Below are 11,686 nucleotides of genomic sequence, written 5' to 3'. Positions count from 1 at the left end.
TCATCGTGAGAGCCGACCTGCAGCAAACTCCCGATAGTAGCGGGCATGAATTGCGCCTTTTCACAAGTTCTGTGCCCTCGGATTTTAGGCACAAATCGTGTTCGTTGCCCAGCATCGTGGGAGAGGAGAACCTGCGTCGCTGTGTCGCACACCTCTCTCAAAGAACACAGTATTAGGGTATCAGTAGATCAGGGTGAGAACGCTCGAAAGTTGTGTGCACTGTTCCGTGGGGCTTATGAGATTTACAGTCGTTGTAGATCCTTGTGTGGTGGTTGTAAACTCATCGGAGAAGTAGACTGTTTGCGCTCTGTCGGCTCTCGCTTTCTGGATAGAGATGACCGTTTGCTGCACTTGCAATCAAGGTAAATTTTGTGTGCACATTAATAGTAAGACCGGCATGAAGTACTCAACAGAGTCGTTCGATCCTCGATCTGATAATTGCGCAAACCCTTCACAGGAGAACTATGAGCCGCGGAAGAAGCCGGTCATTCAGGTAGAGGCACTTTGGGGTTCGTACTCAGGTTTTACGACTCATTCATTTGCTGGGCAGGCACTTGGCTCGAGGACTGGATTCTTGCTACACCCACACAGTCGACTGGTTGGATGAAGAGAACTTGCCTGGCGAGATCGGCGATCAGGAATACGATCATGAGGTGGCCATGGGCAGACAGCCGACGTCCATCCAAAAGGAGTCTGACCCTTTCGTCAGCCTGCTATCCTTTGTCGGGAAAACTGTGTGGAAGACGATTCCAGATGTGGAAAAATCCGTAAGGTCCAGAATCCAGAGCATCCGAGAGAACATGAACCCAGCAACCATTGCCCGTTATGATTCCGTGGAAAGATACGAAGCGCACAGGTAAGCACGCATTTGTCTGCAACACACAGCAACCATCTAACGTCTGGAATATCGTCGAACAGCTCTGCTGCCTGTTTCCACTACTGAACGAGTCGGCTCTGAGCAGTCCTGCATGTGGCACACTCTGTGTATCCAACCTTAGTATGTCTTGCACGTTGGTCGTGGCTTGTCCCATTCTGTCGAACATCTGGTTCACGGAGTGTGGCACCGCAGCAGAATTCAGCTGGTAACGCAGCTCTCTGATAATGTGCTCCTGCTTCTCAAGCTGCATCTGGACTTCAGGTCTGAGGTCGCCTCCCAGTCTCGTTTCCTCGAACTCCAGAACACGCGAGAGACCTTCAACCTTCTGCGCAGTGTCAAACGGAATCCTTGAAGCCAAGAACTCGGTATCTTCCGGCCTGTCTGCCTTGAGCATGGCTACCTGCGTCTTCAGCTGGCTTATCTCATCCTCCAGCACCTGAACGTTATTTTTGTCTCTGATGTCTCGTGTGATCTCACGCACCTCATCTTCGTATCCCTCACGAACCCGTCGGTTTTCTGCTCTCAGCTCGGCGGCGTCCAATGCTGTTGCCAGTGTCGCCTTGCGTGTGCTGATAATTTGCTCGTGCGCCTCCTGCACTAGCTGAGTGAGGTGTTTCACGTCATGCTCCAGTCCCCTTCGCAGGGGCAGGCAACTGCAGCCGGCGCTGGGGTCGTCATAATTCGCCTTGATGTTGTCCGCGGCGCTCTGAGTGTGAACCTCGCGTTCGTCTCACCTGAAGTCGAGCGAGGTCCTCCAGCACGTCCTGCATTTGCTCCACATGGTCGTTGCACGTTCGAAGGCGCGTAGCGTCCAGAGAGCCCTCCGTGACAGCCAGGGTAGCGAGGATATCAGCCAATGTCGTCCGCGTTACTCGCTCCGTTTCATACAAGGCTCGCCTAACTTGGCTCAACAGGTCATCGGCGTTCCGCCGCATTTTGTCTGCCCTATGTAATGCTTCGATGTCGTCCGTTTCGGATTCCGAGTCCTCGCCTGTTTCACGCCGTGATTGGTGGTGTTTGGTCTCCAGCGAAGCAAGTCGAATGCGCTGCTCTAACTTTCGCACTCGTCGATTCGAGTTTCGTAGCTGGGAAGCGAGCTCGCTTACCAAAGTCCCCGAGGCATCACGTGGAGCAACATCAACAGCCAGAGAGAGAAGCCGCTCCGTCTTCTTGTCCACGACAATGCTGTACTCCGCCTTGTCCTCTTCGGTCATGGATCGTATGCCCTCCAGAACCCCCTGCGTTCGGGGTGACAAATCTGAAAGCGACTCTCGCGAGGACTTTGGTCTGAAATTGTCCCTGATTTCCTGAATGGTGCGGAGAGCTGCGTCTATGCTAGCGTCCGCAATCGATCTCGACTTTGGACTGGCCTTTGCAGTTTCAGCTGTCCTACGATTTTCGTCCCCTGATTTCCCCCCAGACTGAGGCGGGGCCTCTGGGGTCGATCCTGGACGACCCCTGTCTGGAGGCGAAATAGCTTGTGCTTCGTCTTTAGTTGTCAGCGGTTCGTCCTTGGCTTCCTCAATGACTTTCTGATAGGTCCGTACTATGCCGTCAGGGAACGCCTCAATGCCCTCTACCCTCATTTTGCTTTGAAGCTGGGCCAGAGGTCTCCACTGTAGCTCTTTCATTCCAACCTTCTCCATCGCTAACACCGGAGCCGGCTTGAGACCTTTATCGACCCTTTTCGGAAGAGGAACGTTCACAAAGCGAACCTTGTCCCCATCAACCTCCACCGTTCGCACGTCAGCCTCAGGACGGGGATACATGAATGTCGAGCGGCTTGCCGCTTGGGGCATGCGAAGAGGCTTACCGGTGACGTGCGCCGCGGCCTTCAGAACCTGCTCGTTGGAGCGCTCCACCAAGTCCTTACGTGGCCCGTGAACGATAACTTCCAGATTCTTCGGCAAGACCGGTTCTTGCTTTCTTTTGCGTTTTCGGCGAGGCAGGAACGCCTCAAGTTCCACCACCGGTTTATACTCCGTCGCCACACCGACTGGAAGTTCCGCCAGACTCGCGTCATGCTGTTTCGCAGCACTCCTTGCTTTCGAATCGACTGTCGGCGTGGCGGTGGCGAGTATAGGGCGAATCTGGACGCTGCTCCATGTCTTCGGTTGCTGGTCATCTTCTTCACCAGAAGCGTACTCGCCTGTTTGAGGGTGCCACCACTTCTTATAGGTGTCTACCCAGACCCAGCCATCAACGCAGTAGTTCCCAAATGCGTCAAAGTAGCCTCCAAATTCGTCCGGTGTAGTTGCGGGAACGGCTATCCCCGAAACGCCGTCATCACTTGTCGAGGTGCGCATTGTGTGCACTGTTGACATCTAACCTGGCATGGAGCGATTCTTTGACCAAATATACCATATGAGGAAGATTCAATAAACACTACATCTCGACTGTTAATGTGTCAGCGAAAGACTGCTCAATCGAGCCCACCTTCTCCTTCCAGAGGGGCACGATCTCGGGCAACTTCTCTGGCGCATAAGTCCGAGCATAGAAGGCAGCGTGTGCGATCATTTTGTGGGCCAAGAGGATGTCCACCACCTTGTGAGTGTCTCCCAACAGATGACTCGTTTGCCAGCTGACGTTAACAACACCTGCAGCCGCTGCTTCTGCAGCTGTCCACGCCAAATCGTCTCTGTTCCCGGTGGAGCTGAAGAGGAGCAAACAGGAGCTGAAGTCCCGCGCATGCTTAAAGCAGGACCCTGCCAGGGCCAAATTGCCTTGCTGCATGGCTGCGTCTCCAAGCTGTCGCCACATCTTGGTGCGCCCATCGCCACATTTGGATGCGATTTCCGCCGCTAGCTCCAGACGCCCTAACCCCAGAGCGAGTGCAAAGCGATGAGCTTCATCAGTAGTGACCTTCAAAGCTGTCTCCTGGTGGCCAATCTTGTCCAGGAAGCGAGCCACCTTACCGTGGAGACTGGAGTCAATTCGCAGGAACAATTGTTCCGCCTCCTCAAACTGTTTCTGCAAGACAGCCAGCTTATAGTGGACCACGTCAGCATTTAATCCGAAGCCGAATATATCCAGGTTCTTGTCCATCGCACAGAGCATATTCGAATCCTCCATGTAGCCTACCAACCATTTGGGGCCTTCGGCGAAGGCGAGGTTCTCTACGTGACCTAGTGTCCACGTCTGAATCCTCAGAGCCTTGGTCATGTACACAAAACAGCCATTGGCTACCCATACTCCGGAGTCAACGACGTCTGCAACTTGGCTGACCACGCTGAAAGCGTCCTCAATGCCCTCCTGGTCTTCCTCGAGTGTTGTAGGTCGCTGTAAGGCCGCCAGATCCAATCGAAGGAAAAAGAGTCCTTCGGTCGTAGCGAGAGCTACGGTGGTTCCGTCTGGAGACCAGAAGGCGTGTTGTGCATACACGTCCACACGTTGGATGCACCGAGAGCGCTCCCAATCGTAGAAGCAAACAAAATTATCGGCAGAGCGGACTCCTAGCAGGGCGCCACCAAACATGCCGTCGACCTGGTACTCGGTCGAGAAGTTGAATTTCTCCTGGAAGTTGTGAAAGACGGTTATCCTGCCAGTCTTGCTGCGCACAGCATAATGTCCCTCTGGAGACCACACCAGGTCAAACCCGGCGCCGTAGGCCTTGTTTCTCAGTGCTTGTGCCGTATGGATGAGGAATTGGTCTTCCCCATAGACGCCCACGAACCTCCCACTTGGGTGGTGGGATATCGCCACGGGATGCACCTCGGTGACCCCGAGGTCCTTCTTCATCACGTGTAATCTTTCTCCGTCCGCGGTTAGGGCAACGTTCTTCAGATTCACCGTCAGGACATCGGAGCCCGACACCATAACGATCTTTCCGCTGTGGAACGAGGCTTTTGGTCTGTCTGACCCCAGATTCACCACCACACTGCCTTCATCGAAACCCATGGCGAGCATGTTTCGCCCACATGATAGGTCCCAACAGCGGTTCATGTCGAATTTCAGAGCTCGATCCTGCTTGAACGTGTTGGCATGCCACAAGACGACGGAGTGGTCTTCCGACCCCGAGATGATCAAGTTCTCCTCTACGTTGAACAGCACGGATATAACGTTGTCAGTGTGACCAGTCAGCACTTGCAGGCACTGCTTAGTCGTGTAGTCCCAGATGCGCACTGTGCGGTCGTCGGACCCCGAGACCAGGAAGGGTCTGTCTCCCCCAGAGGGGTACGCCACACAGTTTACGCCCTGGTCGTGTCCAAGCAGGGTGAAATTGCTGGACAATGGCGTTACTGTAGGCTTCGATGGAATTCCCCAAACCCTGATTGTGTGGTCTAGGCTCGCACTTGCGAAAATCTTGGGATCTTTGTGGTTCCACTCTACGCACATCACGTAGTGACTGTGCTCTTCGAAGGAGGCCACCACCTCTAAGGTGTTCTTCTTCTCCCAAGACCACAGCTTAATGGACGCATCGTCCGACGCCGAAAGTAAGTAGGGCTTCGTTGGGTGCACGGCCAAGTGCCTGATGTAATCCGCGTGAGCGACGAATTCATTCAGCTTCTTGCCAGTGTTAGAATTAAACACGCTTCGTTATGCAGTCTCAAGGTTCTCACCGAATGTAAAAGTCATCTGAACCGGTCACTATCCACTGTTCTTGCGGTATAAAGCGGGCGCAGCGCACAGCTGTGGGTGCCGCCTCGATTACCTTGACAAGTGATTGGTTGTCAGTGTTGTGAATAGTGACATGTCCCCTGAGTGAGTCCCCGACGCCGGCCTCACGTGAAAAGGGCAGACAAAACCCAGGGTTCGGTGGGGTGGATCTCAACGCTCTTTACACGATCGGTTCGGGTACACAATCGCTTCTTCAATTCAGAACCCAACATGGTGAATATCTCAATTATTGAACAATGTGGAGCTACCTGTTCCGATACATCATCATCGGTGACACGGGTGAGTACCCTAGCATCTCACCATTTCAGGCGTCGGAAAGAGCTGTCTTCTTCTGCAGTTCACTGATAAACGATTTCGGTGAGTTCTCTTTGGCTGTGACATCAGAGCGGACCACGACTTGACGATCGGCGTCGAGTTTGGGGCTCGTCTTGTCACTGTGAACGACATTCCGTTGAAACTGCAGGTCTGGGATACGTAAGGGCAAGGATCTCGTGTCACTCAGGGCCGGCCAAGAGTCGTTCCGATCTATCACCCGGTCGTACTATCGCGGGTCAGTAGCTGCACTCCTGGTCTACGACATATCCAGACGCGACACATTTATCCACTGCCGTCGCTGGTTGCAGGAGGTACGATCGAACAGTCAACCACTTATCACCATCATTTTAATCGGCAACAAGTGTGATCTTGAGAAAAGGGAGGTCCTTTACGAGGAGGGTGAGGATTTCGCCAAGGAACACGGACTCATATTCATGGAGACCAGTGCCAAGACAGCTGAGAACGTCGAGGCCGCCTTTCTGGAAACTGCGCGGAAGATAGTTGATAACATCGAAGATGGAGTGTACGACCTGACAAATGAAGGCATAGGGATCAAAAAAGGACCTGCCCTGCAGACGGAGCTCGGCGCAGGCGTCGTTGATCTAGCGGCTGAGGGGGCTGCTGGAAGTGGGTGCTGCTCGTGAGATGTTTTCGGACTCGTAAAACTATGTAGTTGAGCAATATTTGTGAAAATGTGGTGGTCCTGGCTGGTAATCGTGTGGTGGTCCGGCCTATCATTTGCGAATGATTTGCAGAGCCAACTCGATCAGGTGAATCGGAAATACGCCACGCCAAGTTCTCGTTCTCATACGTCGTCTGCTGAGGACTCCTGGTTGGTAAGACAACTAAAGGAGACGGCAGGTCGGGTACGGAGGCCCAAGACTATGGACGCCGTGACCTTTTTTGAAACCAAGGGCGTCTGCGATATCCCTAGTCCGCAGGGGACATTAAAGATGCTGGGGATCTCTTACCGGCTCGAAAACGGGGAAGAAAAAGATGCCGTTGCGGTTTACGGCAGCGACAGGGCAACCGGTAAAGGAGTCGTCGTTCGAGTGCATGACCAGTGCGTCACGGGAGAAGTTTTTCTGAGTTTTAGATGTGACTGCCGGGAGCAGCTTATGTCTGCGCTGCAATATTTAGTGGACCGCGGCGGAGTCTTGATTTATCTTCAGCAAGAGGGTCGCAATATCGGACTGGCCAACAAAGTTGCAGCCTACCAGGCACAGCAGGAACTTGGTCTGGATACCGTGGATGCCAACCTCCATCTTGGTCTGCCGGAGGACGCGCGGACGTACAGAGTCGTTCCTTACGTGCTGGAGGCGCTCGGTATTGAGTCAGTGCAGCTGCTGACGAACAACCCGAGGAAGGTGGACTTACTAAGACAGGCGGGGGTAGACGTCGTAGGCACCATCCATCTGCCTAGTTCGGTTCACAAGGACAACGAAAACTACCTTCGCAGCAAAGTTGCACGCATGGCGCATAACCCGATTCTTACTGGAGCCGCAGACGCCATCTCTCGGGGAACGGTCACCTGCGGCGTCAAAACAGCGCGGAAGCTCTCAGAAGGGTCACGCCGCAAGCCACGTGCTCTCGAGGACATCATCGGCCCCGCACCCCACAACAAGCCGTACTGGGACGAAACGGAAGCCACCCCTGTCTTGAAGGATATCCTTGCCAGGGAGCACATCACTGGCAAGTGGGTAAAAGGTCCCCACAGCGTAGTTCGTGCTTTGGAGTCGCTGGCAGCAGGCAAGATGGTGATCGTGATCGATGACGAGGGTCGCGAGAACGAGGGAGACCTCGTCATGGCAGCCAGCAAGACCACGCCCGAAGATATGGGGTTCATAATCAAATACTCTGGAGGCGTTGTGTGCGCGCCGATGCTGCCCCAACTTGCTAACAAGCTGAACCTCCCCCCCATGACTCTAAAAAACGAAGACACCAAGGACACGGCGTTCACCGTGAGCGTGGACTTGAAGGACGGTTCCACCGGTATCTCTGGCGGGGCTCGGAGTGCGACTGTCCAACGCCTCGCCGACGCGGAATCGATCGCGACTGAGTTCTCACGCCCCGGGCATGTATTCCCACTGGTGGCCAGGGCAGGCGGTACCCTCGTGCGGCAAGGCCACACTGAGGCGGGCATCGACCTGGTTCGCTTGGCTGGGATGCCCCCCGTGGCGGTCATCAGCGAGATATTCTCGGAGGTCGCCCCAGCTGAGGTCGCGAGGCTCCCTGAATTAGAACGCATGGCCCGCAAGTGGGCGGTGGACCTGATTACTATCGACGACATCGCTTGCTACCGATTGCTGTTGGAGTACGATTATGAGTGCGAGGTGTGAAGCTTGCTCGCATACGCTTGCATGTACTTCTCCTCAAAACCGTTGCCTCGTATAACGCCATCCCATCGGTACCCTGCTGAGATGGAGAATCTGTTGGGAGGTGACGGGAAGGGGCAGGATGGTTTGCCCCCCTCCTCCTCCTGCGACACCTTGAGCATCGCATACATGGGGTCATCCCATAACAGCTGCTCTCTGAGTTCCCTATCCAGCGATTCGTCGATCTCTTGTCTAGCGAAACCGCCCTGGTGGATCAGAGCTTCTTCCGCCGCCCGTAGTGCCTCATCTTCCCGTTGCTTCAGTCCGGTACCCCACTCTGCTGTCTTCCATTCCGCCTTGGGTCTGCTGTCAGGCTTTCGGTTCAGCGCCTCCCACTGTTCTCGGGAAATTGGGACTCCTGACGCATCTCGGTAGACTATCTGAACTTCCGTTTCCTCTCGCTGGCTGAACAGTTGATCAGGCAGAGGTTGACTAGGGGGCTGCGATGAGATTTGCGATGGAGGCTGCAGATCCCCAAAGTTGGACTTCACGAAATCATCATGTTCTTTGAATCGGACGTCCTCCAGCTGAGTCTTGTACTCCGCCAAAAGTTCCGCTTGCGAGTCGTCCACTGCTGGTAGGTCCTCTGCGTCTAGGGTAGTCCATTCCCGAATATCCTGATTCACCATGGCTTGCCACGCGGTATTGGAGGACTTTGGAGGTAGAACGTCGATCTCCTCCTCATCCACCGCTTGCAGAGTTCGTCTTCGCTTCGGCTTTCTTGTATACCTCTCCAGCCCGGACATTCAAAAATCTGTGACCCTACCTTGCGTATAATCGTTGAATTTCGCTATGGCATCCAAGCCTCAGCAACTCGAATGTCTCCTCGCCCAGCTCAGCGTCTTGTTCAAGGACAATGACGAGATTTCGTCAACTCACATCGCTGAGGTAACGGGAGACCCTCACGAAACCGTGATGAACCTTCTACGTTCTCTCCATTCAAAAGATAAGATCACCATGGTTTTGCAGGACCAAGTTAGCTGGTACCCTACTGACGAAGGATCTGAAATAATTATGGCAGGCAGCCCAGAGAAGCGGCTGTTTGACCTAGTGATGGAGGTGCACGCCCTCCCCATCGCCGACCTCAAACGCGACCACCCTATTCTCGCTGACGTGGGTCTGAAGAACGCCTTGAAGAACAGGTGGTTGATCATGAATAAGGAAACCCGGACAGTGGCCTGTAGCCCGGCCTCAGTAGTCGACGTTTGCCAGGAGCAACTTACCATTGTGGCGAAGTTGGTCGACGAGACCCGTATTCTGGAGGCACTACCGAATGCGGCTGAGCTGAAAAACATGCGGAAACGTAAACTAGTTGAGTCTAAGTTGCAGAAAGTGGCCCTCGTTCGACGGGGTGAGCATTTTTCAACCACCATCGAAACGTTCGCCACTGAACTGACGAGAGACATGATTCTCACGGGCACATGGAGAGACATGAAATTCAAGCCGTACAACTGGAATGCGGCGGGTCAAACCGTCAGCCGAGGCTCTGTCCACCCGTTAATGCGAGTAATGGCGAAGTTCAAGGCTGTCCTCATGAACATGAATTTCGAGGAGATGCCCACCAACCAATGGGTGGAGTCCTCCTTCTGGAACTTCGATGCGCTGTTCCAACCGCAGCAGCATCCGGCTCGAGACGCGCAAGACACCTTCTTTCTGAAGACGCCCGACTTCTGCCGACGGGAGCTGCTCCCGTCGGACTACTTCGAGACGGTCAGAAGGACTCATGAGGTGGGCGGCTTCGGCTCTATCGGATACCGGTCTCCCTGGTCGGAGGAGGAGACTTGCAAGAACATCTTGCGAACTCACACGACAGCTGTCTCTGCTAGAATGCTCTTCGAAATCGGACAAGATTACCAGCGTACAGGGGTCTTTAGGCCTCGCCGGCTCTTCTCCATAGACCGCGTGTTCCGAAATGAAACTCTTGACGCGACTCATTTGGCAGAGTTCCATCAGGTCGAGGGACTGTGTGCTGACCGAGACCTCTCTCTGACAGACCTGATGAGCGTCTTTACCACCTTCTACGAAAAGATTGGCATCACAGACCTGAAGTTCAAGCCTGCTTTTAACCCATACACTGAGCCTTCTATGGAGATTTTCGGATACCATCCTCTTCTGAAGAAATGGATTGAAGTGGGGAACAGTGGCATCTTCCGACCGGAAATGCTGCTACCTATGGGTTTACCTGAAGACGTTAATGTCATCGCGTGGGGACTGTCTTTGGAGAGACCCACCATGATTCGCTACGGTATTCGTAACATTCGGGAGTTGTTCGGTCACAAGGCTGTGCTAGGATGCAACTAGTTTTCTTCTGCGTCGTCTTGGCTAGTCTTGTACTTCTTTTGATCAAATCGGATGGTGTTTGTTTGAACCCCAAGAACCACAACCAGAACGAGAATCGCCGAAACCAGAACCACTGCTTTAGCAGACAACCACAGTGGGGCGCCAAAATAGGCTAGACCTTCCGGTCCAGGCGGGAGTCGTCCAAACACGTACATGAGGGCACACACTCCCCATAGCACCGACACTGAGCATATGAGGCACATCATTAGATGCACGACCAGAGGGATGTCCGCTAGCAGGCTGACAGACACGCCGCCCACCAGAAGCGCCCCGATCCAGACGTAGAGCGTGCTGTAGGGGTCCGAGGCCGTCCAGGAGTTGTAGGCCAGCAGAGGGCGGCACAGAATGAGACCGACTATGATACCGACAGTCAGAGTCGAAGGGAGAATAACCAAGGCTAGACATGCTAGACCAAGAGCTGGGTTACATCATAGCGGCTGTCTTACCAGAAGCCACGGCTACTGGGGTAGTGAGCGTGGCGGGCACGCCGGATATGGACAGAGGTGGAATTAGAGCGTAGGTGCCCACAGACAAGCAAGAAGCTGCGAGGAAGAGCCAAAGAACTCGAGGGTCGCTGCGTGGGCTGACGCCTCGCCACCCACTTCGCCGTGAAGTTCATCCAGAGGAACACAGGACACAAGAGGCTGGCGATTGAGGCGCAGCCTAGCGCCGCTGCTGGCTAGGGACCCCTGGAGTCACCTACCCTTCCCATAGAAATGCGCCATGTCGATAGCGCCTGCGGCGCCCGCCTCGCCACCTCCACCACCAACCCCTCCCGCGCCGAAGGCACCCGCGGCTCCACTGCCGGCTGCAGTGAGTTTAGATTTCTCAGCTGCAGCTGCCGCGTCAGCCTGCGAAGCGAGTTTTTCCTTGTAGAGATCGCCCAGGGTCTCCTCCATGGCGGACTCCAGATCCGCCATGGCTCCAGACATACCAGCGGGATAGAGCTCTTCTGGTTTCAACCTGGGCTCCGGTAGAATTCGTTTTACGTCTCCGGCTACCTGTCTCACAACGACCCACAAAGGGCGTACCACATAAGGGTAAATCGCTACGACGCGAGAAAAGAGCAGGACGCTCAGAGTATGCATACACGTACGATTGACCTCCAGAAACTCCCCTAATTCTACATTTCTTCGCGCATGGCCTCGATCAGCGTACTCAA

At 54.3% G+C, this 11,686-nt stretch overlaps 7 protein-coding genes across 10 annotated transcripts; 3 read left to right on the top strand and 4 right to left on the bottom strand.

Moving 5' to 3' along the window:
* Positions 1-713: 713 nt before the first annotated feature.
* On the bottom strand, positions 714-3,183 carry KVP17_001603 (uncharacterized protein; the record flags this gene model as incomplete). 2 transcript variants are annotated; one of them, XM_068517164.1, is made up of 3 exons in its annotated part: positions 937-964; positions 994-1,583; positions 1,612-3,183. In XM_068517164.1, the coding sequence occupies 3 exons, from the start codon at positions 3,181-3,183 to the stop codon at positions 937-939; spliced, it is 2,190 nt and encodes a 729-aa protein (XP_068372118.1). The 2 variants fall into 2 exon arrangements, with proteins under 2 accessions (XP_068372119.1, XP_068372118.1); XM_068517165.1 differs by having other exon boundaries at positions 714-1,583.
* A 79-nt stretch (positions 3,184-3,262) lies between these two features.
* Positions 3,263-5,706, bottom strand: KVP17_001599 (uncharacterized protein; the record flags this gene model as incomplete). Of its 2 annotated transcripts, XM_068517157.1 has the most annotated exons (3): positions 3,263-5,408; positions 5,437-5,574; positions 5,603-5,706. In XM_068517157.1, 3 exons carry the CDS (start codon positions 5,704-5,706, stop codon positions 3,263-3,265), a joined length of 2,388 nt encoding a protein of 795 aa, XP_068372113.1. The 2 variants fall into 2 exon arrangements, with proteins under 2 accessions (XP_068372113.1, XP_068372112.1); XM_068517156.1 differs by lacking the exons at positions 5,437-5,574; positions 5,603-5,706 and having other exon boundaries at positions 3,263-5,212.
* A 537-nt stretch (positions 5,707-6,243) lies between these two features.
* KVP17_001600 (uncharacterized protein) lies at positions 6,244-6,453 on the top strand (the record flags this gene model as incomplete). Its single annotated transcript, XM_068517158.1, has 1 exon — positions 6,244-6,453. The coding sequence occupies one exon, from the start codon at positions 6,244-6,246 to the stop codon at positions 6,451-6,453; it is 210 nt and encodes a 69-aa protein (XP_068372114.1).
* Positions 6,454-6,501: 48 nt separating this feature from the next.
* KVP17_001598 (uncharacterized protein) lies at positions 6,502-8,148 on the top strand (the record flags this gene model as incomplete). The annotated part of the gene is made up of 1 exon (XM_068517155.1): positions 6,502-8,148. The coding sequence occupies one exon, from the start codon at positions 6,502-6,504 to the stop codon at positions 8,146-8,148; it is 1,647 nt and encodes a 548-aa protein (XP_068372111.1).
* Positions 8,149-8,181: 33 nt separating this feature from the next.
* KVP17_005244 (uncharacterized protein) lies at positions 8,182-8,930 on the bottom strand (the record flags this gene model as incomplete). The annotated part of the gene is made up of 2 exons (XM_068515050.1): positions 8,182-8,224; positions 8,254-8,930. 2 exons carry the CDS (start codon positions 8,928-8,930, stop codon positions 8,182-8,184), a joined length of 720 nt encoding a protein of 239 aa, XP_068372120.1.
* A 46-nt stretch (positions 8,931-8,976) lies between these two features.
* On the top strand, positions 8,977-10,485 carry KVP17_001602 (uncharacterized protein; the record flags this gene model as incomplete). The annotated part of the gene is made up of 1 exon (XM_068517161.1): positions 8,977-10,485. One exon carries the CDS (start codon positions 8,977-8,979, stop codon positions 10,483-10,485), a length of 1,509 nt encoding a protein of 502 aa, XP_068372117.1.
* A 462-nt stretch (positions 10,486-10,947) lies between these two features.
* On the bottom strand, positions 10,948-11,612 carry KVP17_001601 (uncharacterized protein; the record flags this gene model as incomplete). 2 transcript variants are annotated; one of them, XM_068517160.1, is made up of 3 exons in its annotated part: positions 10,948-11,098; positions 11,127-11,199; positions 11,228-11,612. In XM_068517160.1, 3 exons carry the CDS (start codon positions 11,610-11,612, stop codon positions 10,948-10,950), a joined length of 609 nt encoding a protein of 202 aa, XP_068372116.1. The 2 variants fall into 2 exon arrangements, with proteins under 2 accessions (XP_068372116.1, XP_068372115.1); XM_068517159.1 differs by lacking the exons at positions 10,948-11,098; positions 11,127-11,199 and having other exon boundaries at positions 11,220-11,444.
* Positions 11,613-11,686: the final 74 nt, after the last annotated feature.

Source organism: the organism of the source record quoted next, assembly GCF_019968985.1.
Source record: "MAG: Porospora cf. gigantea B chromosome Unknown PgB_NODE_733_length_11686_cov_127.698, whole genome shotgun sequence".
Classification (NCBI taxonomy): Eukaryota; Apicomplexa; class Conoidasida; order Eugregarinorida; family Porosporidae; genus Porospora; species Porospora cf. gigantea B.
The sequence above is the reverse complement of the archived record's forward strand: the minus strand, read 5'-3'. Positions and strand labels throughout refer to the sequence as shown.